The 21,309-nt window shown below is 42.4% G+C and overlaps 1 protein-coding gene across 4 annotated transcripts; it reads left to right on the top strand.

The window, feature by feature from the left end:
* The first annotated feature begins 12,712 nt into the window (after positions 1 to 12,712).
* Positions 12,713 to 21,298, top strand: LOC121544460 (nucleolar protein dao-5). 4 transcript variants are annotated; one of them, XM_041854398.1, is made up of 24 exons: positions 12,713 to 12,954; positions 13,331 to 13,392; positions 13,499 to 13,620; positions 13,763 to 13,920; positions 14,063 to 14,239; positions 14,352 to 14,564; positions 14,661 to 14,825; positions 14,922 to 15,110; positions 15,207 to 15,371; positions 15,505 to 15,663; positions 15,772 to 15,936; positions 16,057 to 16,227; positions 16,324 to 16,512; positions 16,628 to 16,804; positions 16,908 to 17,099; positions 17,333 to 17,500; positions 17,597 to 17,788; positions 17,905 to 18,228; positions 18,323 to 18,413; positions 18,531 to 18,604; positions 18,745 to 18,961; positions 19,308 to 20,138; positions 20,255 to 20,370; positions 20,552 to 21,298. In XM_041854398.1, the coding sequence occupies exons 1-24, from the start codon at positions 12,838 to 12,840 to the stop codon at positions 20,561 to 20,563; spliced, it is 4,446 nt and encodes a 1,481-aa protein (XP_041710332.1). In that variant the 5' UTR covers positions 12,713 to 12,837; the 3' UTR covers positions 20,564 to 21,298. The 4 variants fall into 4 exon arrangements, with proteins under 4 accessions (XP_041710332.1, XP_041710338.1, XP_041710324.1 ...); XM_041854404.1 differs by having other exon boundaries at positions 15,487 to 15,663; positions 16,646 to 16,804; XM_041854390.1 differs by having other exon boundaries at positions 15,487 to 15,663.
* The last annotated feature ends 11 nt before the right edge of the window (positions 21,299 to 21,309 follow it).

The raw sequence follows: 21,309 nt of genomic DNA, 5'->3' as shown, positions 1-21,309 counted from the left end.
CAGTGAGTGTGCATACAGCTGGTGCAAGAGAGTCCGTGCAAATAAAAAGGGGTCAATGAAAATAGTCAGGGTGGCCATTTGAATAACTGTTCAGTAGTCTTATGGCTTGGGGGTAGAAGCTGTTCAGGAGCCTTTTGGTCCCAGACTTGGCGCTCCGGTACCGCTTGCGGTGTGATAGCAGAGAGAACTGTCTATGACTTGGGTGGCTGGAGTCTTTGACAATTTTTAGGGCCTTCCTTTGACACCGCCTGGTATAGAGGTCCTGAATTGCAGGGAGCTCAGCCCCAGTGATGTACTGGGCCGTACGCACTACTCTCTGTAGCGCCTTACGGTCGGATGCCAAGCAGTTGCCATACCAAGCGGTGATGCAGCCAGTCAAGATGCTCTCAATGGTGCAGCGGTATAACTCTTTGAGAATCTGAGGACCCATGCCAAATATTTTCAGCCTCTTGAGGGGGAAGAGGCATTGTCATGCCCTCTTCACGACTGTTTGGTGGGTTTGGACCATGATAGGTCCTTAGTGAAGTGGACACCGAGGAACATATCACAGTCATAGCAAGAAACAAATATTTCTGTAACCGTTACTGAGAATGTTATTGTAGTTGAAGTGGTCTGTCTTCTTTGAACATTATCGCTGCCAGATTTGAAGCTTTTGAAAAAGCTAACATAAGTGCATGTGGCAGATGGGAGCAATAATAAATAATCTATGTTGCAATTTTCAGTTGGCTCCTCTTTCCTATATTAAATGGATAAAACAAATGTTATTGTGATATAATGCTTACTTCATTAAGAATGTGCAGTTGAAATTTGATCATAGAATCAATGACCCCAAAATACGTATTTTCAGCATCTGTAAATTATGTATTTTCAACTTTCATTCAGAACCGAAGATTAACTTGATTTCAAAGCCTGGAAAAATACTTATTTTCATAGTGCGGAAAATACGTCTTTTAGACATCTTTTCAACATAATTTTGCTTACTGGGAAGAAGCTGTAGGAGCCCCTAGACCCCCCTCCCCTTCACTCACACACACACACACACACACACACACACACACAACACACACACAACTCTGCCACGTGGCTCTGGCATGCTGTTCAGTGTGATTGAAATAATACTGTAGAATGACTCTGGAAATCTCCCACTGGGCAAAAACTGGTTGAATCAATATCTATGTGATAACATTGAATCAACGTGTAAAACTGATTGGATTTAGAAAAAGTCATCAACGTAAGGGCATTTCGTATTTCTTTCACCAAACTTTTAACTTAAATGTTTGGTTGATTTCACGTTGAATTCACGTTAGTTGACAACTCAACCAAATATAAATCAAAACTAGATATTGAACTGACGTCTATGCCCGGTGGGCTGGATCCTACCAGCTCACAGTCATTAAAGCCATAGTAACACTCCACAGGAAGACATTTCCATCAAATCGTGAACTCTTATGCTCTAATAAACTAAATTGTAGCCTGTACTTCAAATATTCCATGGATACTTAAGCTGTATAAACCATACTATTTACTATTGATAAATCAATTAACAGTGTGAAATAATGTAGGCCTGATACATTAGCTACTTATGATAAAACATAATTCTGTTCTAATTCATATGTATGAATTCATGTCAAACATTAAGTCTAATATTTTCTATGAATTATAGACCCAGTCTAAGAATCCTAAACATGAGGAAAACATGGTATGGGCCCGGGTTGTTCTTGGGGAGCTGTGACTGGGCTGGGGCCCCTAAACCCATGACACAATCACAGACAGTGTTCTCCACTCAGCTCCGCTCACAGACCCCCTTTCATTATTATTCCTGCTATTTTACGAGGGCTGCAGAGCTGGGGGAGAAAGAGCAGACTCACAGATCCAGAGTACATACAGCCAACCTGATAACATCTCCTACCAGGCTTCTAAAAGAGCCACTTACAAATCACAGACACCCACCCGGCAGGAAAACATGGAGACTGAAGTTCTGTTCTATGGTCACTTCACCAGTTCTGTAGGTTTGAAGGGGATTTTACAGAGTTCCCTTGACTGAGAGAGACACTGTAGTGCTGCTCACAGATTAACGGTAATAGTAGACGCCGACAGAGAGTTAGATGTGTGAAAAGGTTAGTTTGACTGTAAGCTATTGTAAGCTCTATCATATATTGTGAAATGTGGTCCAATCACTTGTTCCAATCAGACTATGGCCCACAAATGCACAGCAGAACCTGAAATGATAACAGGTCAAAGAGGTCAACATATTTAAGAAAATCAAAACCTATTTTTGAGTTTGGCAATGCAGATGTTGATAGTGGTTTGAAGAGAGAAATGTGGGCACGTCGGCCAATGGTTAGCCCGGGGGATGTGTAAGACCCCCTTAAAGGGTATGAAATTGAAGCAGGGGAAGTTTACTTAGCAGAAAATATGTTTTACTCTGCAGTCAGAGCTGGCCTGGTCTGAGGGTGAGTTTAAGGCAGGTCAAGGCAGGAAAAAGTGAGAGAAAAAAGAAGAGAGGTGTACCTGAGGTTTACACTTCCTTGTTTATTTATGTATAACTTTCCTAGAGGGACTGGGAGAGGCTTGGAATGCCGGTAAAGAGGGTCATCTTAGCAAACCGCACCAAAACCAAAGACCTGCTACCCAATCAGAATCTCTACAGGCATCAGGGGATCGAGAGAGTACAGTGACCCGTAGAGCCACACAGTACATCTCATCCTTTAAATGACATTGTACATTTAGCTGTAACTGAAAATGAAAGAGTAGGCTCAGATAAATAGATTAACACAGAAAGAAAGAGAGACAGATTCATGGAGAAAGTGTTTGTCTCTGTGGGATCACTGTGGAGGGTAAGAAGATGTGGGGGTCACACTGTAATATAGCAACACACATGCCCCGCCCACCTTTGGATCTCTCCTTTTCAGTAATCTATTTCCTGTGTTTGAGGGGTGCAGTATCCACTCGTTACTGAAATCTTGCTAGATTGATTGATTTCATTTTATTCTGGTGACCCTTTCCCACTCTTGTGCTGTGTTTTAGTGGTAGAGGTTCTTAAACATCCCCCGGGCTAACCATTGGCCGACGTGCCAACATTTCTCTCTTCAAACCACTATCAACATCTGCATTGCCAAACTCAAAAATAGGTTTTTCTTTAAAATGTTGACCTCTTTGGCCTGTTATCATTTCAGGTTCTGCTGTGCATTTGTGGGCCATAATCTGATTGGAACAAGTGATTGGACCACATTTCACAATATACTGTATGATAGAGCTTACAATAGTTTACAGTCAAACTATCCTTTTCACACATCTAACTCTCCGTCAGAACAGCCTCAATTCGTCGGGGGATGGACTCTACAAGGTGTCGAAAGTGTTCCACAGGTATGCTGGCCCGTGTTGACTCCAATGGTTCCCACAGTTGTGTAAAGTTGGCTGGATGTTCTTTGGGTGGTGGACCATTCTTGACACACATGGGAAACTATTGAGTGTGACACAAACTGGTGTGCCTGGCACCTACTACCATACCCCGTTCAAAGCCCCTTAAATATTTTGTCTTGCCCATTCACCCTCTGAATGGCACACATATACAATCCATGTCTCAGTTGTCTCAAGACTTTAAAATCCTTCTTTAACATGTCTCCTCCCTTCATCTACACAAATGACATCAATAAGGGATCATAGCTTTCACATTGATTCTCCTGGTGAGTCTATGTCATGGAAAGAGCATGTGTCCTTAATGTTTTGTATACTCAGTGTATATGCAAATAAGGCACATACAATGTTCTTTATTTTATTACAAAGTATTTTAAAAATACCTGATATACTAAGAAAATGTATATATGAATGCGTTATAAGAAAACGAATGTGAAATTGTACAATAAATTGAATACCTGAATTCCCACCAAAATACCATCCATTGTACAACTGTTGCATTTATTAGAATTGCTTTTAAACCTTTTAACAATTTCGATGATCGTTCCTACAGTAATATGCCAGGAAAATGATCTGCTCCACATGCTGGAACAATATCCCATCAGCACGCGCATGCACACACACACACACACACACACACACACACACACACACAGGGAGCTGTGGAATGCTCTGAGAGTAAACAACAACATCACCAGAATCAACATCAGTCCTCCAACCCCCCAACCTCAGCCGCAACCCCACCCAAAGACAACTGATGCCCAAAGAGCCAGGGTGAGGATGAGGAGGAGATGTCAGGTTTACATCATGATAATAATAATAATATGCCATTTAGCAGACGCTTTTATCCAAAGCGACTTACAGTCATGCGTGCATACATTTTTGTGTATGGGTGGTCCCAGGGATCGAACCCACTACCTTGGCGTTACAAGCACCGTGCTCTACCAGCTGAGCTACAGAGGACCACATGATGAAGGCTAATTCCATCATGGCCTTTAAAATCGTCCAACTGCCAACAATATTTCCACTGAGAATTCTACCATATCTGTGGAAACAAAGAGTAACTATGTTTGAGGACAGTATGATAGATACCTTACAATGCACCCGAAAACAACTTTACTCGACCCCAGACGCTTGAGTAAATAGAGTATCTGGTTTCTGAGAGGTATTTTAATGTATTTGTTTGCTATATTTTCATCATGTCTAACTGTGTTCTTACACAATACCGAAATATAAGAGACAAATATAGAGGTTTATAAATAATACTTGCAAACAACAGGCAAGTAGGCTACCACATATAGCATGATTCATGTCAGTAGCTTGGTTTCCATCCAATTGGCGACAGATTTTTATGCAAATATTCTCAAATCTGCATAAAGAAATATGCAAATGTTCCAAGCAGTGATGTGTTTCCACCAAACATGACTTGTTGCCGATAAAAAGCAGTGCGTGTTGACGTAATGCACATAAAAGGTACTTTTTCGATTTAAGTTATCTAAAGTTAAATGTGCTCCCATTTCATTTTCAACTCTACCAATGGTTTTGTCAAAAACTGTTGCATTAAATAGAAAAGATGTCCACTCTGGTCTTGGAACGTGCGCTCTAGCCAACAGCTTGCAGATACAGTGCGCGTATGCTAGCCTACATGATGAGATTATTAGGGATAAGATTATTTTTATTTGTCAAACGACAGCCAAACATCGATCATAATGTCACCAGAATAAGACCCTCAATATTTAATGGAAAGGAGCATCAAGCTCATCACTGCACTTTCACCACCCTGTGAAGTTCATCATAATTGATTTAATCTGTAGCCTAATAAACTGCGTGCTTTCCCGATCCCACCATGTAAAAACTAACAAATTGTCTGTTGACATTTATGAAATTGGACTGACATTTCCATCAGCCCGGTCGTTACTTTTTTAATGCGTCAGGTAATTCATCAGCATGAAATGGTTGGAAGGAAACCTGGTTAGTGGTGTTCATGGGAGAGGTACCTTTCCAGGATAAAAAGGACATCAGATTGCTTTAAATTACTAGTTTGGTTGAACAGGAGGTGATTCAGTGGAACATTAGCTATATGGATAAAGCAGATCACATTCTCAGACACTGAATGGATGGAACAACCCAATGACCCTATTGTAGGGGCCGATCCGGAGGTCAAGACGACAACACAGATGTCATATCCTCACATATTTTACAATCATAATCTGCTTAACCTGCTTAATTGCTTACACATAATTTAAAAAGTATACAAGTGTTTTTCCATCACACTGTGACCCTTTGACACTCGTGACAATCCAAGCTTGAACTTGCCAAACTGCTGAATTTCACTTTCTGTCCCAGGAAACATGACAGTAGCCGATGTCTCACTGTTATCGTTGTTCAATTGAAAGTTGTTTCATATCAACCATCTGTAATGATGCATGTACACGTAATTCAGAATTACTATATAATCTTGAGACTCAGAAGAATAATTTGCGCATTTAGCCATGCTTTCTAGCCTCCATGCTATTGTCCTGTGCTCTTTAGCCATGCTTTCTAGCCTCTATGCTATTGTCCTGTGCTCTTTAGCCATGCTTTCTAGCCTCTATGCTATTGTCCTGTGCTCTTTAGCCATGCTTTCTAGCCTCCATGCTATTGTCCTGTGCTCTTTAGCCATGCTTTCTAGCCTCTATGCTATTGTCCTGTGCTCTTTAGCCATGCTTTCTAGCCTCTATGCTATTGTCCTGTGCTCTTTAGCCATGCTTTCTAGCCTCCATGCTATTGTCCTGTGCTCTTTAGCCATGCTTTCTAGCCTCCATGCTATTGTCCTGTGCTCTTTAGCCATGCTTTCTAGCCTCTATGCTATTGTCCTGTGCTCTTTAGCCATGCTTTCTAGCCTCCATGCTAATGTCCTGTGCTCTTTAGCCATGCTTTCTAGCCTCTATGCTATTGTCCTGTGCTCTTTAGCCACTATGCTTTTAGCCATTGTTAGCCTCTTCTAGGGATATTATAGCATCCTTTTTTATCAACAACGGCTATTAGCTGTTGCATTTTTACATGACTACCTGTGCCCTGAAAGCTCTGTATTAAAACGTTTACTTCGACTGGATCGTGGAAGTCAAGTCTCCTCTTTTGCCTTTACAAAGTCAACTTGCTACTACAAATGACCGTCTTCATTAATGGTGTCAGAAGTGGAATCTGAACCCACACCAAACACTGTACAGTATTCATCATGCACTTATTCCATCTCATCCACTTCATGTTTGTCTTGGTCTCTACAATCAGCAGACCAGTGTGAACTGCTTCGCTCATAGATACGAGATTTGTAAAGATGGCCCCGTGAGACTAATTAGGCCAATACTTCAAAACAGGGCCAAACAGCCAAGAGAGAAGGATTTACTATAGATGTAAAAAACACAGTTTAATTGGTTTCAATGGGAAATTGAGGATTAGAGTGGTATCAATAAAGAAGAAATTAGTTCTAGCGCTTGATGTTAAAAATGGTTATTGATGTCATAAACATTAAGAACATCAACGTTTCACTTTCTATTTGTTTGTTTATTGGCACGTCAACTTGTGTATTTCCGGAGTTAAATGAACAAGATCCTTTATATCTTTATAATATGAAAAGTTTCCCATTGCTACTTTCAAATGAACAAAGGATATAAACAGAGAATATGAGCCTATTTCATTTAAAAGATAACTCATAAATGGAAAATAAAAAGTCAAACACTTTCTTGACACAAATAGGCCCACCACAGTTAGTGACATACGGCTTGCTTCTGCCCGCTCTGACAAAGGTCTTACTGGAAGACATACTGCATTGACATGAATTTCTATCCCATTTTACCTGGTAACATTTTATTTTGAACTCTTAGAGCAAATAAGCCGCAAGAAAAGAGAACATGACCTTGTGTGGGTTGGTTTCTTAATGAGGACAGGAGTTTGAGGTACGACAGACTCATCAAAGATCCTTTAGTTTACTGTTACCTGTCTCACACATATCCCTCTATCACTTTCCTACCAGGTAGCAGTTTTCATTCCTTTACTTTCTAAGAAAACGTGGGGACATGAAAGGAAATAATTAGATGAAAAGGTAGTAGGGAGCTGTGCTGCTCTGTGTTGGTAGCCACCAGATGTAGCGTTTGGCAGAGGGAGAGACGCTGTTATTAAATACAGCTGCGCCCTCACTACGAACACTACCCCCTTTCTAATCAACGCAGCACTGCCAGTAAACCTGCACATTGCTCTCTCTCTCTCTCTCTCTCTCTCTCTCTCTCTCTCTCTCTCTCTCTCTCTCTCTCTCTCTCTCTCTCTTTCCCCCTTTCAACCTTTTTTCTTTCCTCATTTTTTTGGGAAGGTTCTGAAATGACTGGATAGAAATTTGTTCTCGGCCTTTCTTCACACCTACCTCCAGCCAAGCGTTTTTCTTGGATGTTGTTTTCCTCCATTGTTATATGCATCTAACGACAGTCACTTTGTCAGTCAGGTAACCATGGATCCTGGCTGATACCTACTATGGAATGGTGTTAAGCAAGGAGAGATATCTGGTTGTCAACATTACTTTATCAAATGTGAGGAGGGAATGGATCAGGATTAAGGATTTAGGGCTGTTTGGACATGACGTTCAAAGAAGGGAATGTTAATCTCTCTCTCTCTCTCTCTCTCTCTCTCTCTCTCTCTCTCTCTCTCTCTCTCGTGTCTTTCTAGAGCTATATATACAAAAGTATGTGGACACCCCTTCAAATTAGCGGATTCGGCTATTTCAGCCACACCCATTGCTGACAGGTGTATAACATCGAGCACACAGCCATGTAATCTCCATAGACAAACATTGGCAGTAGAATGGCCTCACTGAAGAGCTCAGTGACTTTCAATGTGGCACCGTCATAGGATGCCACCTTTCCAACAAGTCAGTTCATAAAATTTCTGCCCTGCTAGAGCTGCCCCGGTCAACTGTAAGTGCTGTTATTGTGAAGTGGAAACGTCTAGGAGCAACAACGGGACCGGCGAGTACTGAAGCGCATAACGCATAACAATTGTCTGTCCTCGGTTGCAACACTCACTACCGAGTTCCAAACTGCCTCTGGAAGCAACGTCAGCACAAGAACTGTTCGTCGGGAGCTTCATGAAATGGGTTTCCATGGCCAAGCAGCCGCACACAAGTCTAAGATCACCATGCGCAATGCTAAGCGTCGGCTGGAGTGGTGTAAAGCTCGCCGCCATTGGACTCTGGAGCAGTGGAAACGCGTTCTCTGGAGTGATGATTCACGCTTCACCATCTGGCAGTCCGACGGACTAATCTGGGTTTGGTGGATGCCAGGAGAACACTACCTGCCCGAATGCATGTTGCCAAATGTAAAGTTTGGTGGAGGAGGAACAATGGTCTGGGGCTGTTTTTCATGGTTTGGGCTAGACTCCTTAGTTCCAGTGAAGGGAAATCTTAACGCTGCAGCATACAATGACATTCTAGACAATTCTGTCCTTCCAACTTTGTGGCAACAGTTTGGGGAAGGCCCTATCCTGTTTCAGCATGACAATGCCCCCGTGCACAAAGCAAGGTCCATACAGGAATGGTTTGTCGAGATCGGTGTGGAAGAACTTAACTGGCCTGCACAGAGCCCTGACCTCAACCCCATCGAACACTTTTGGGATGAATTGGAATGCCGACTGCGAGCCAGGCCTAATTGCCCAACATCAGTGCCCAACCTCACTAATGCTCATGGCTGAAAGGAAGCAAGTCCCTGCAGCAATGTTCCAACATCTAGTCGAAAGCCTTCCTAGAAGAGTGGAGGCTGTTATAGCAGCAAAGGGGGGACCAACTCCATATTAATGCCCATGATAATGGAATGAGATGTTCGATGAGCAGCTGTCCACATACTTCTGGTCATGTAGTGTATCTAATGCTGGCCTGGGGGCAATTTACTATCTAATGCTAACTCCCCACCAATTGCTATTGTCTTTCCCTGTTGATTCATGATCCAACACTTCTTGATCCAATCCTCCCCCAGCCTGTTTAGTGCTCATTATTTACACCATGGTCTCCAGAAGGGACCTCCCAGGTGATCCGGGGCTGGTCCCAGACCCACTGCCTGTTTAAATTGGCAGCACAAAGCAGCGGTTCTCTCTCTACACAGCACCTGGCCACCTGGGACAGACACAACAGCTCATTAGGACCCCTGAACAGTGAGCAGGCATCTGGATGGACATCTACAGAGGCCATGGCTGCTGAACATGAGGGACTATGAACAATCTATTGATAAATAATCTATGAATAATCTATCTGATTTATCAAAAAGATCAAATAAACACAACATTCAGTATTCTAAGTACAGTTTCTGTTTTACAGTAAGACTGTATAGTAAAGACAGCCTGTGGCTGTGACCATGAGAACTCACTATAGCAAAAATAAACCCTGGGACTGACTGCGGTTAATTACCTGTAGAAAGCAAGAGCGGTAGCCGGGACTTGAGTGGCTGAAATCTAGGAATGTATTTACTTCTGTCAAACAGACGTCCATTTAGAAGGGTAACCTGAATGAACAAGCTCAGTCCCTCAGTGTGTTTCATACAATCACAGCAAGTGGGAACGCTCCCCCAGGTCTCCAGTCTCATTCTGTGTCTACCACTCAGGAACTATGTGTAGGAGTGTATAAACAGCATAAGGCACTCTATATCACACACCATATGCATACACACCTATGTATAGGAGGTGGAATGGGGGGAATGAGCAAAGGAAATGTTCAATTTCTAGTTTTAACACAATTTATTCTTCCATAAAACTTTAGTGGCCTAACCAATCAACACTGCGAAAATGGAAGCTGAGTTCGCATTGTAGTTCTCCATAACCAACCATTTCATCTCTCCATAACGTACGTACGTACGTACGTACGTACGTACGTACGTGTGTGTGTGTGTGTGTGTGTGTGTGTGTGTGTGTGTGTGTGTGTGTGTGTGTGTGTGTGTGTGTGTGTGTGTGTGTGTGTGTGTGTGTGTGTGTGGAGGAGAGGGCTGGAACGGAGAGGTGGTGGAATCAAGCTGGTTGAGACCTACTGTCAGGTTTGGAATACACACTGCTTTCCATTTCTGGTTTCACCTCCATCCTCCATGAATGGGTTTCTTTCAGCTCCCTGCTCCCACTGACCCCCTGCTTAAGCAATGCTCTCCCCCAGATTGACCCAAACAAAATGCCCCACCACCACCACTGCCTTTCAGACTCACATCCAGGTGGTATGTTGGAACACACCCTCTACACCGCTCCACCCATGGCCCAAACCTTATCCACACACACCTGCTCCAATCAGATCTGACCACATTGGCAGATTTTGAAGAAGTTGTTTTAATTTGTGTATTTGATTTGTCTCAGGATGGTTTGTGGAGCATCTGGTCTGGCGCTGCCCAATGGCCTGGCTGGCCCAGGGATGTTATTCCTGTTGTGAAACAGCTTACATGTCCTCTTGGACCACCATGAAGAACCAGGAGAAACCACAATACTAATATTCTAACTCTTATAATATAAAGAACCCATGACAACCAAGTCCACTACAACCTTGCCATTGCAGGTCTCCAAGCTATCAGATAATTATCGAGTCCTTCTCAACCCCTACCACTAAAACACTGCACAGGTGAGATCAGTCCAAATCCCATGGTTCTGAGGGGAACGGAGTGCTCTAAAGTCAGCCATTCTTCAGACGTTTGTTTTTATTTTCAAGACAGGATGTCTGATTGGGCAAAAATTAATTGAAATCATAGGAAAATGATGACGGGAAAGGAAGAAACAGGAAGAGAGGGAAAGAGAGAGGGGCCTTTGTACAGGTGTGCCTGGGTAAACTTGAGGCCCTCACACTAGTTCATTCAGGATCATAATGACCAGGCAATTATGTGAGAACAGAACACAGCTATTAAACAACAGAATCTGCCAAAGACAGATGGCTGTGCTCAGCCCCAGGTCATAATATCAGGTAATAACAGGTGGCTGAAGGAAATCACAGTTTTACATCTAAAAAATATAAAATATTGAACTTAAGATTTCTAAATTCTGACAGTCAAGAGGAGCCTACTGGTATGCCAAAGTTATGTGAAATCTCTCAAGGTTTAAAATACATTAATTGTGCAACATTACCGGGTTTTTTCAATCACTTTGGCAAATGTTTCAGATGTAAGTAGTATATTTTCAAAACTCTAAGTACAAAACTCTAAACTGATAGCACTTGTAATGTCCCCTCTCTTACGTTCAGAACCTTTGATTGTTCCTTTGATTCATTGGGGGTTCACACATCTTTTTCCCCTGAGTCATTCATTTTACGTGAAATACCATTAGCACATTTTGTTTAGCCACCAATACATCAGATAATTATAGGCTCACCATTTAGTCATTTTAACTACCATTTAATCCAATAGCAAAAATACAAGATACACATTTCAAAACTGTTATTTTTGTAGTGCTGAATAGAAAGAATAGTAGATCACCTTTTCTACATGACTTGTCAACTGATACAGCATCGCCTGTCTCTCTGCTTGGAATTCATCAGCTTACAGTGTATCAATGTACAGTAATTCAGATAATTAGTGGAATATATTGTTATATACAATCCAGGTATTTCAGCAGTGTATTGTACACTACACTATAATTCCAAATAGTCGCATATAGAGTGACTTTTTCCACTTTGTCCTATTGCAGCACACAGGCTGATGGGAAATGATGTAGTATTTACAGCCACATCCATATATGATTTGGTTTTACCTTCTAAACTAAATTGATGTCAAATTGATACATTTATGAGGTAAAAATGTTTTTTAAAATACAGTGTTCAGCAGTTATCAAACTATAAATGTTAACTAGGCACTATATCATTTTGGTTCAGTAGTTATCAGTTTTGAGCAGTTTGATTAAGTGATAGTCAATTGTATTGTTAAGAAATGACAACAAAATCATAGCAAAAGTCAAGTGAATATTGCATTTTGAAAAGCAGATGCTTGTTCCTAATTGAAAGAGTGATTTGGTGCAGTGAACAAGTTACTTTGTGAATGTGTTTGTTGTACTCAGTCAATTAAAAATGTGCTTAGAGTTTTAAAACACAAGCCATTTTGATCATCTGTTCAGATTTTGGTGCTTAAAATGGACCACATACTTGTGAAAATTGCACCACAGTGACTAACAGCGGAGGGATGCTTTTTATTGTAAAAGATAAGCCTTATCATATGTAGGCCGCTAGGAGGACTCGTCTAGGAATAAAGCGTGAGTATAGTATTTGCCGCCGCACTACAATTCCCGTTATGCACACCGACTTCACCGGAAAGACAGGCATGGGTCAAAGTTGAACGCTTACCATGCACGATGTGAAGAACGAAAGCATGCACACCGATGTGGCCAAGTTTATTCAATTCGTTAAAACGTAATGTTATGTAATTGTTGTGTTAGTCTTCACGTCGGAATATGTCTTCAAAGAAGAAGCATGGATCAAATCATCAATTGACCCATTTGATATACCGGCATTTGAAGGAGAACGGCTTCCAAAAAGCTGCAGAAGAACTCAAAGAGCATGTGAAGAAGGTCGCTATATCTATCCGTTTCATACTTCATACATTGTAACATGTATCACTCCATTAAGGGAAACTTTGCAACATATTGTGAGATTTGTACTTCCAGAACGGTGTCGTTGTTACAATGTAATAACATAGTTGTAACAGTGTAGTTAGCTAGCGTGAGGAACAGCCGGAGCAGCGCTTGAACAAGAGTCTACCTATGGGCTCTACACTACTGTGCCAGTACCATGAAGGCCCAGACCTCTTGGTAGAGACTGTAGACTGTACTTGGAGACTACACTAATAGATTGAACTTTGCTGTGTTGGCTGTCTTGTGTTTATTATGTAGCCAGCTAGCTAGATTTCCCTGTGTCTGATTTAGTTTCTCTTAATATTTTGTCTAGGGCAGAGAACCAGAAGCTTTGTCAACTTCACTACTGGACATCTACAATAAATGGTTTGGAGAGTGAGTAGCTAGCCTATAGGTTCTCTCAAAATACAAGCCATTCTTTTGTCTGATTAACTGACCTCATTGCATTGGGTTGATTTTGACATTCAACTGTGTTCTTCAGTGCTTCCAAGAGCACAAAGACGGGAACAGAACCAGATTCTTCTGAGTTAAAAAAGGACCGTCAAGCAGACCCTGAAAGCAGCACAGAGATCTCGAGTTCAGAAGAGACAACACCTGTTAAAGGTACAGGCTTTTTTCAGTAGACGTGTAGGTGACCATTGTAAACAACAACTAAGAAGTTAGTAGATTGCTCCTCAACATTCTCATGTGGTTTAAGTCTGAAGATCATGTATGTATTTCTTGTTCCTTGCTTTTGTCTTTCCAGCCTCCCAGACCCCAAAGCCTCAGAGCCCAGCTAAGGCCAGCCCAGCTAAGGCCAAGACTGCAGTGCAGAGAACTCTTGGAGGGAAGGGGATAGTAGTCGAGGAGAGCACTGGGACAGACAGCTCAGAGGACTCTGAGAGTGAAGAGACACCGCCACAGGTAAGCAAGCACAGACGTAAACACACTGGTAAGCACACAGGTGAATACCAATAGAGGGACATGATGACAAATCAAATATAAACTCTTCTTCTCCCTGTTGTTACTGATGGAGTCCTCTCTTCCTCTCCTCTGCTGTTTACAGAAAAGCCCTGCTGCGCCCAAAGCCAATCATGTTCCAGCTGCAAAGGTCAAGGCCAGGTCAGAGGTCACACCATCGACCCCAACCAAGGCCAAGCTAACAACCACTTCCACGCCTAAGTCTGGGGCCTCCATCTATACCACTGATACGTCTTCAGACAGTGAAGAGGAAACAACAGTGGTGAGTTAATCTATTCCTTTGTAGCATATTCTAAACCTTTCTTTAGATTCACAAATAAAACCGTTTGTGTAAAGATTGTGTCACATCTCTAATTGTCTCAACATTGATTCAGAAAACACCCTTGACGCCAACGGCAACACCAGTGACACCAACCAGTAAACCAACATCAACAGCCAAGACGAAAGCTACTCCAGCTAAAGCAGTGGTTGTTGCTACTCCAAGCAAGGCCAAGGCAACAACTACTGCCACACCTAAATCTACAGCACCCGAGTCATCCAGTTGCAGTAGTGAATCGTCAGATAGCGATGAGGAGAGTCCAGCAGTGGTGAGTTTACCACTCTGGAGTGTTGATATATTACATTCACTAATTAAACCCTGAATGAAATGTTTTAATTCGCCTTTTTTTTTTACACCGATTTAGAAAACACCCACAACACCAAAAGGAACACCTGCAAAACCAGTAACACCAATTAGTAAAACAACATCAACGGCCAAGCCAACAACCAAATCGAAGACTACAGCGCCAGAGTCTTCCAGTGACAGCAGTGATTTATCATCAGACAGCGAAGAGGAGAGTCCAGCAACGGTGAGTTGGTATTAGTCTATTCCTGTGCAGTATGGAATAATCTGTATGTTTTCTTCAGATATTTCATCATTAATATCTGTCTTAACACTGATACAGACAACAGCTGCCACTCTGAAAACTACATCAGTGACGCAACAGAAAGCAACATCAACAGCCAAGACGAAAGCCCCTCCGGCTACCCCGGTTAAACCAGTGATTGCTGCCACTCCAAGCAAGACCCCAGCTAGTAAGGAGTCCAGTGACAGCAGTGATTTATCAGACAGCGATGAGGAGAGTCCAGCAGTGGTGAGTTTACCACTCTGGAGTGTTGATATATTACATTCACTAATTAAACCCTGAATGAAATGTTTTAATTCGCCTTTTTTTTTTACACCGATTTAGAAAACACCCACAACACCAAAAGGAACACCTGCAAAACCAGTAACACCAATTAGTAAAACAACATCAACGGCCAAGCCAACAACCAAATCGAAGACTACAGCGCCAGAGTCTTCCAGTGACAGCAGTGATTTATCATCAGACAGCGAAGAGGAAAGTCCAGCAACGGTGAGTTTTTTAAAACCAAAACATGTTTTTTTGTCCTGTAGAATTATCTTATATTTTCTTACCCTCTCAAATGAAACAATGGTTTGAATATTATCTTCATATCAAACTGATTCAGAAAACAACCACAACACAGGCGAAACCCACTAAACCTGCTAGCCCAGCTAAAGCAGCGACTGTTGCCCCTCCAAGCAAGGCCAAGGCAACAGCCACTGTCACAGCCAAGACTACAACAGCAGAGTCATCTAGTGACAGCAGTGACTCGTCAGACAGCGAAGAGGAGAGTCCAGCAGTGGTGAGTTTACCACTCTGGAGTGTTGATACATTTTAATGATATATTACATTCACTAATTAAACCCTGAATGAAATGTTTTAATTCGCCTTTTTTTTTACACCGATTTAGAAAACACCCACAACACCAAAAGGAACACCTGCAAAACCAGTAACACCAATTAGTAAAACAACATCAACGGCCAAGCCAACAACCAAATCGAAGACTACAGCGCCAGAGTCTTCCAGTGACGGCTGTGATTCATCATCAGACAATGAAGAGGAAGGTCCAACAGTGGTGAGTTTTTTTAAAAGACTTGAAAAAACCAAAATCATTTCTGTATAATTATCTGTATGTGTTCTTAGTCTCGCATGATAAACATAGGTTTAAACATTTTCTTCATATTACACAATTTAGAAAACACAGACGGCGCCAGTGAAGCAACAGACAGCAACATCAACAGCCAAGATGAAAGCCACCCCAGTTAAACCAGTGGTTGCTGCTACCCAAAACAAGACCCCAGTTAGGAAAAAGTCCAGTGACAGCAGTGATTCATCATCAGACAGCGAAGAGGAGAGTCCAGCAACGGTGAGTTGGTATTAGTCTATTCCTGTGCAGTATGGAATAATCTGTATGTTTTCTTCAGATATTTCATCATTAATATCTGTCTTAACACTGATTCAGACAACAGCTGCCACTCTGAAAACTACATCAGTGATGCAACAGAAAGCAACATCAACAGCCAAGACGAAAGCCCATCCGGCTACCCCGGTTAAACCAGTGATTGCTGCCACTCCAAGCAAGACCCCAGCTAGTAAGGAGTCCAGTGACAGCAGTGATTTATCAGACAGCGAAGAGGAAAGTCCAGCAACGGTGAGTTTTTTAAAACCAAAACATGTTTTTTTGTCCTGTAGAATTATCTTATATTTTCTTACCCTCTCAAATGAAACAATGGTTTGAATAGTATCTTCATATCAAACTGATTCAGAAAACAACCACAACACAGGCGAAACCCACTAAACCTGCTAGCCCAGCTAAAGCAGCGACTGTTGCCCCTCCAAGCAAGGCCAAGGCAACAGCCACTGTCACAGCCAAGACTACAACAACAGAGTCATCTAGTGACAGCAGTGACTCGTCAGACAGCGAAGAGGAGAGTCCAGCAGTGGTACGTTTTGAAGAGTTCATATATCCCTGTGTAGTGTGAAATAATCTTCATAATTTTCTTTACACATTTCTTCACTGTTGTATCTGTCTTTACAATGATTCAGACAACAGCTGCCACACCAAAAGCTACACCAGTGAAGCAATCAAAACCAACATCAACAGCCAGGACGAAAGCCCCTCCGGCTACCCCAGTTAAACCAGTGGTTGCTGCTACTCCAAGCAAGACCCCAGCTAGTAAGAAGTCCAGTGAAAGCATTGATGCGTCATCAGACAGTGAAGAAGAGGGACCAGCAGCAGTGAGTTTTAAAGAGTTAATCAGATCCTGGCTGTATAATAATCTATCCTTTATATATCTATGAATAATATCTATGAACGTTTGTGTCTCATTTTCATCATCGTCACACTGTTGTGGACCACAATCTCAACACCAAAAGCCATACCAGTGATTCCAGCGAGTCCAGCAATAGGAGGACTCTGGAATGAAATTAAACACTGGGTTGAATATTTTCTTTATATTACATTGATTCAGAAAAAAGCCGCGACAGCAGCCCCTCCTGCTAACCCAGCTAAAGCATCGACTGTTGCCCCTCCAAGCAAGGCCAAGGCAACAGCCACTGTCACAGCCAAGACTACAACAGCAGAGTCATCTAGTGACAGCAGTGACTCGTCAGACAGCGAAGAGGAGAGTCCAGTAACGGTGAGTTGGTATTAGTCTATTCCTGTGCAGTATGGAATAATCTGTATATTTTCTTCAGATATTTCATCATAAATATCTGTCTTAACACTGATTCAGACAACAGCTGCAACCCCGAAAGCTACACCATTGAAGCAACAGAAAGCAACATCAACAGCCAAGTCAAAAGCCCCTCCGGCTACCCCGGTTAAACCAGTGATTGCTGCCACTCCAAGCAAGACCCCAGCTAGTAAGGAGTCCAGTGACAGTAGTGATTCATTATCAGACAGCGAGGAGGAAGGTCCAGCAATGGTGAGTTTTAAAAGTGAATATATTGCTGGTATATATAATAGTCCGTCGCTAATATTTTCCTGAATACTGTCTATGAACGTTTGTGTCTTATTTGATTCATCTTCACACTGCTGTAGACAACAACCTCAAAACCAAAAGCAACACCAGTGACACCAGCGAAACAAGCAAAACTGAAAGTCACTCCTGCTACTCCAGCTAAGCCAGTTGTTGCTGCTACACCAAGCAAGGCCCAGGCAACACCCACTGTCACACCTACAAGGACAGCACCAGAGTCGTCCAGTGACAGCAGTGACTCACCATCAGACATCCCAGATGAAGCCCCAGCGAAGCAGGCTGAGGTTGAACTTAAGACCCCTGCTTCAGCCAAGAAGGCCCAGAGTGGGGGGAAGGGAAAGAAAACGGCTTCTAAGGACCTACTCCTACTGCTGAACAGTCTGTCTGTAAGATCAATATACCTCTTCCTGTTCAAACCAGGAGCTATGAGATGTAGATGATAATTAGCCTTATTCTAACCTTTTGATATTCCTTCACCAGTCACCCACAGCTAAAGCCACTGAGAAGAAGCGTGGCAGAAGTGGAGACTCCTCAGTTGAGGAAACTCCAGCTGTTACAGTAACCCCTGCTGGTATGTACTGGTGTTATGGTGCAGGGTTTTTGTGCCAACTCCTCTGTGGCCCTATGTGTGTTCTGCATTGATGGTCTTCATTACTGTATGTTTTTTGTCTCTTTTTCTTGTATGTAGTTGCTCCAGCCACATCTAAAGGAAAGAAGGTGGCCGCAAAAGACAAGAAAGCAACCTCATCGAAAAAATCACAAGTACAGATACTAACTCACTGTATTAAATTGCATTGACTTATTTTCTTATCTGTATATGCTCATTGGGAACCATATCCTCAAGTGCTTGTTAGCTAGATCATTCTGTGTAACTGAATTCTTCTTACCAACCCTTGTTTCAGGCCTCAGCTCCATCAGCCAAGAGGAAAAGAGGGGAAGACAAACCAGGGGACACGCCCGTTAAAGGCAAAAAGAAGAAGCCCTCCCCTGAGACTGTCATGGCTGCCCTGCCTCTGACCCTTCTTGGTCCTCCTCCTACAGGGGGAGACGACTCTAGCTCGGACTCTGACACCGATCTGGACGTGGAGAAGTGGAAGAGACTGGCACTGGAACTGTCAGGTGAGAGAGAGGGAAAAACTGTGGAAAAGGAGGAGGGCGAGTGAGGGTCAGGCGAAAGAGAGGGAAGGGGGAGGGAGACCGAGGAAGAGAGCAGGAGGAAGATTAGTGGACAAAGAGGGGTTGTGAGTCAGAGAGCGGGGGAGGATTCAAAAGCGTCATAACAGCCAGAAGACACACAGCATCACCCTTTAATAACTTAATTATGGAATAATTTTGTGAGTCAATATAAACAGAACTGTATGATGTCTTTTATGTAAAGTACAGGTGTTGACAGTTGAGAGTTCAGAGTAGGTCTCCAAGGTAGCCATGTTGTTTATTTACTGTCTACCCACCTCTCTGTCCACAGACACTGACATCGGCAAAATGGACACCTTCACTGCGCTGAACGCTCCACCTGCTCCTGCCTCAGCAGCGAAGAAAACAAGAGCCCCGAGGAAGCCCAGGACTAAAGCTGCACCGAAAACGCCCCCCAAACCCAGGGCTAAAGCTGCACCGAAGACACCTAAACCCAAGGCTGGCGCTGCAGTGAAAAAGGCTAGTCCTGCTAAAAAGGTCAAGACTACAGCTGAAAAGGAAGATGGGGCTGAGGGGAAAGGGAAGACCAAGACACCAGCAAAAGCCAGTAAAGCCAAGTCCAGTCAGGCTAAGAAGGCAGCACTTCCCACCCTATCAGTCAAAACACCTCCCACCCCATCCCCTGAAGGCCAAGCAGAGGAGATCAACAATAATAATGCCGACCTTACGACTGTGGCAGACAAACAGCCACCCTCCACGCCTGCTACCACAACACCTAATGGAAAACTATCAGCCAAGAAAGGGAAGAGGAAAAATGGGAACAACAATGAGACTAAAGCAGATGAGAATCCACCAGAACCCAAAAAGAAGAAGAAAAGGGAGACCGGCGAAGAGAAGACTGATGAAAAGAAAACTGAGACTGTAGAAGAGAAGGAACCAGAGAAGGAAAAGAAGAAAAAGAAGAAGACGACTAAGGAGAATGGGGCAGGAAAGGAGAAGAAGGAAAAGAAGAAGAAACAGGAGAAGATGAGAAAGGAGAATGAGACTAAGATGGAACCGGAAAAGGAAAAGAAGAAGAAGAAAACTAATGAGAACTGTGTTGACAAGGACCCACCACCTCCATCCACCACAGTAACACCTGATCCTCCAACAAAGAAGAAAAGTGAGTGACTCTTCCTTTAAAAACCTTGTTTCAGAGAGTGAAAAAAATATGATTCTATATTATTCTATACTGAAAGTGATTGTGTAATAAAATGTATATAAATAAAAACTCTACAGAGAAGAAAAAGCTTAAACTCTCAGAGACTGCAGTGGCTGAGATGCCAGTCACCCCTGCCCAAGACTCCATCCCTGTACAGCATCCTCCAGCACCCACAGAGACCCCTCCTAAAAAGGTAAGGAAGTTCACCTCATCTTCATCATCAAGGCGCAGAAGTTATAGCTAGACAGACACACATGCTTTTTCTTGACCTTCCATTCCAGCATGCTTATACTACTCACTGCATGCCTCAGCTCAATACCTATAACTGGCAAAAATAACAGAGCCCTAAATGTTTTGGGTTTTATTCTCCTCAGAAAAATAAATAATCTAAGAGTAAGTAAGGCCTTTAAAGATGAAGACCATCTACAAGGGGTTTTCTCAAGTGTGTGGACCTGGACCCGTTCTACCTAAATGGTAGTGGAGCAGTAACGGGTGAAGACTGTCCGTCCACACAATGGTGTCCCTAGACCAGATCAACTGGGGATTTGTTCTTTTTTTTTTTACAACATTGTATACTGTAACAAATGAACACTTTTCCTGTTTTGCTAAAGTTGAAACAGTGTTTTTTAGCCTATTTGTTTATCAAATGTTTTAACTGTACAGTTTCAAACTGTAGTTTCCTATTTGAAGATGGCATACTATGTGATGTACTGCAGCTGTTTTTATGTGTTTTCTTGCATGTTCTTGTGACAGCGATAAACAGAATGATTCATGGAAATGTTAAGTTTATGACAGCATCTGCTGCTTTGTCTCACATGGTGGATAAGGCCGATCCTAAATGGAGGGAATGATCATGAACCTCAATACAGTAATGAAACCCAGAGCCATTGCTTAACCCCAACACCCTAGTAATGAATACATAATATGAATGGTATTGCTTAAACCCAACATTGCTTAACCCCAACACCCTAGTAATGAATACATAATATGAATGGTAAGAGAATAAGATCGAAAATATATGAGAGATACTAACTACTAGGGAAAATGTTTTTTTTTAAGTTTCATGGTCAGATGTGTTTACTGTATCTTTTTCATGGAATTAAAAGTCATATTTTTCCACAGTTTGTGTTTT

This window comes from Coregonus clupeaformis, chromosome 3 (assembly GCF_020615455.1).
Source record: "Coregonus clupeaformis isolate EN_2021a chromosome 3, ASM2061545v1, whole genome shotgun sequence".
In the NCBI taxonomy this organism is placed as follows: Eukaryota; Metazoa; Chordata; class Actinopteri; order Salmoniformes; family Salmonidae; genus Coregonus; species Coregonus clupeaformis.
Note: the sequence above shows the minus strand (reverse complement) of the source record. Positions and strands in the feature narration are given on the sequence as shown.

Coding starts and splice junctions, on each gene's coding strand:
- LOC121544460 (XM_041854390.1), top strand. CDS start 12,838: ATGTCTTCAAAGAAGAAGCATGGATCAAATCATCAATTGACCCATTTG. Junction 13,393..13,498: donor TACAATAAATGGTTTGGAGA/GTGAGTAGCTAG, acceptor TGTGTTCTTCAG/TGCTTCCAAGAGCACAAAGA. Junction 14,240..14,351: donor GTGAAGAGGAAACAACAGTG/GTGAGTTAATCT, acceptor ACATTGATTCAG/AAAACACCCTTGACGCCAAC.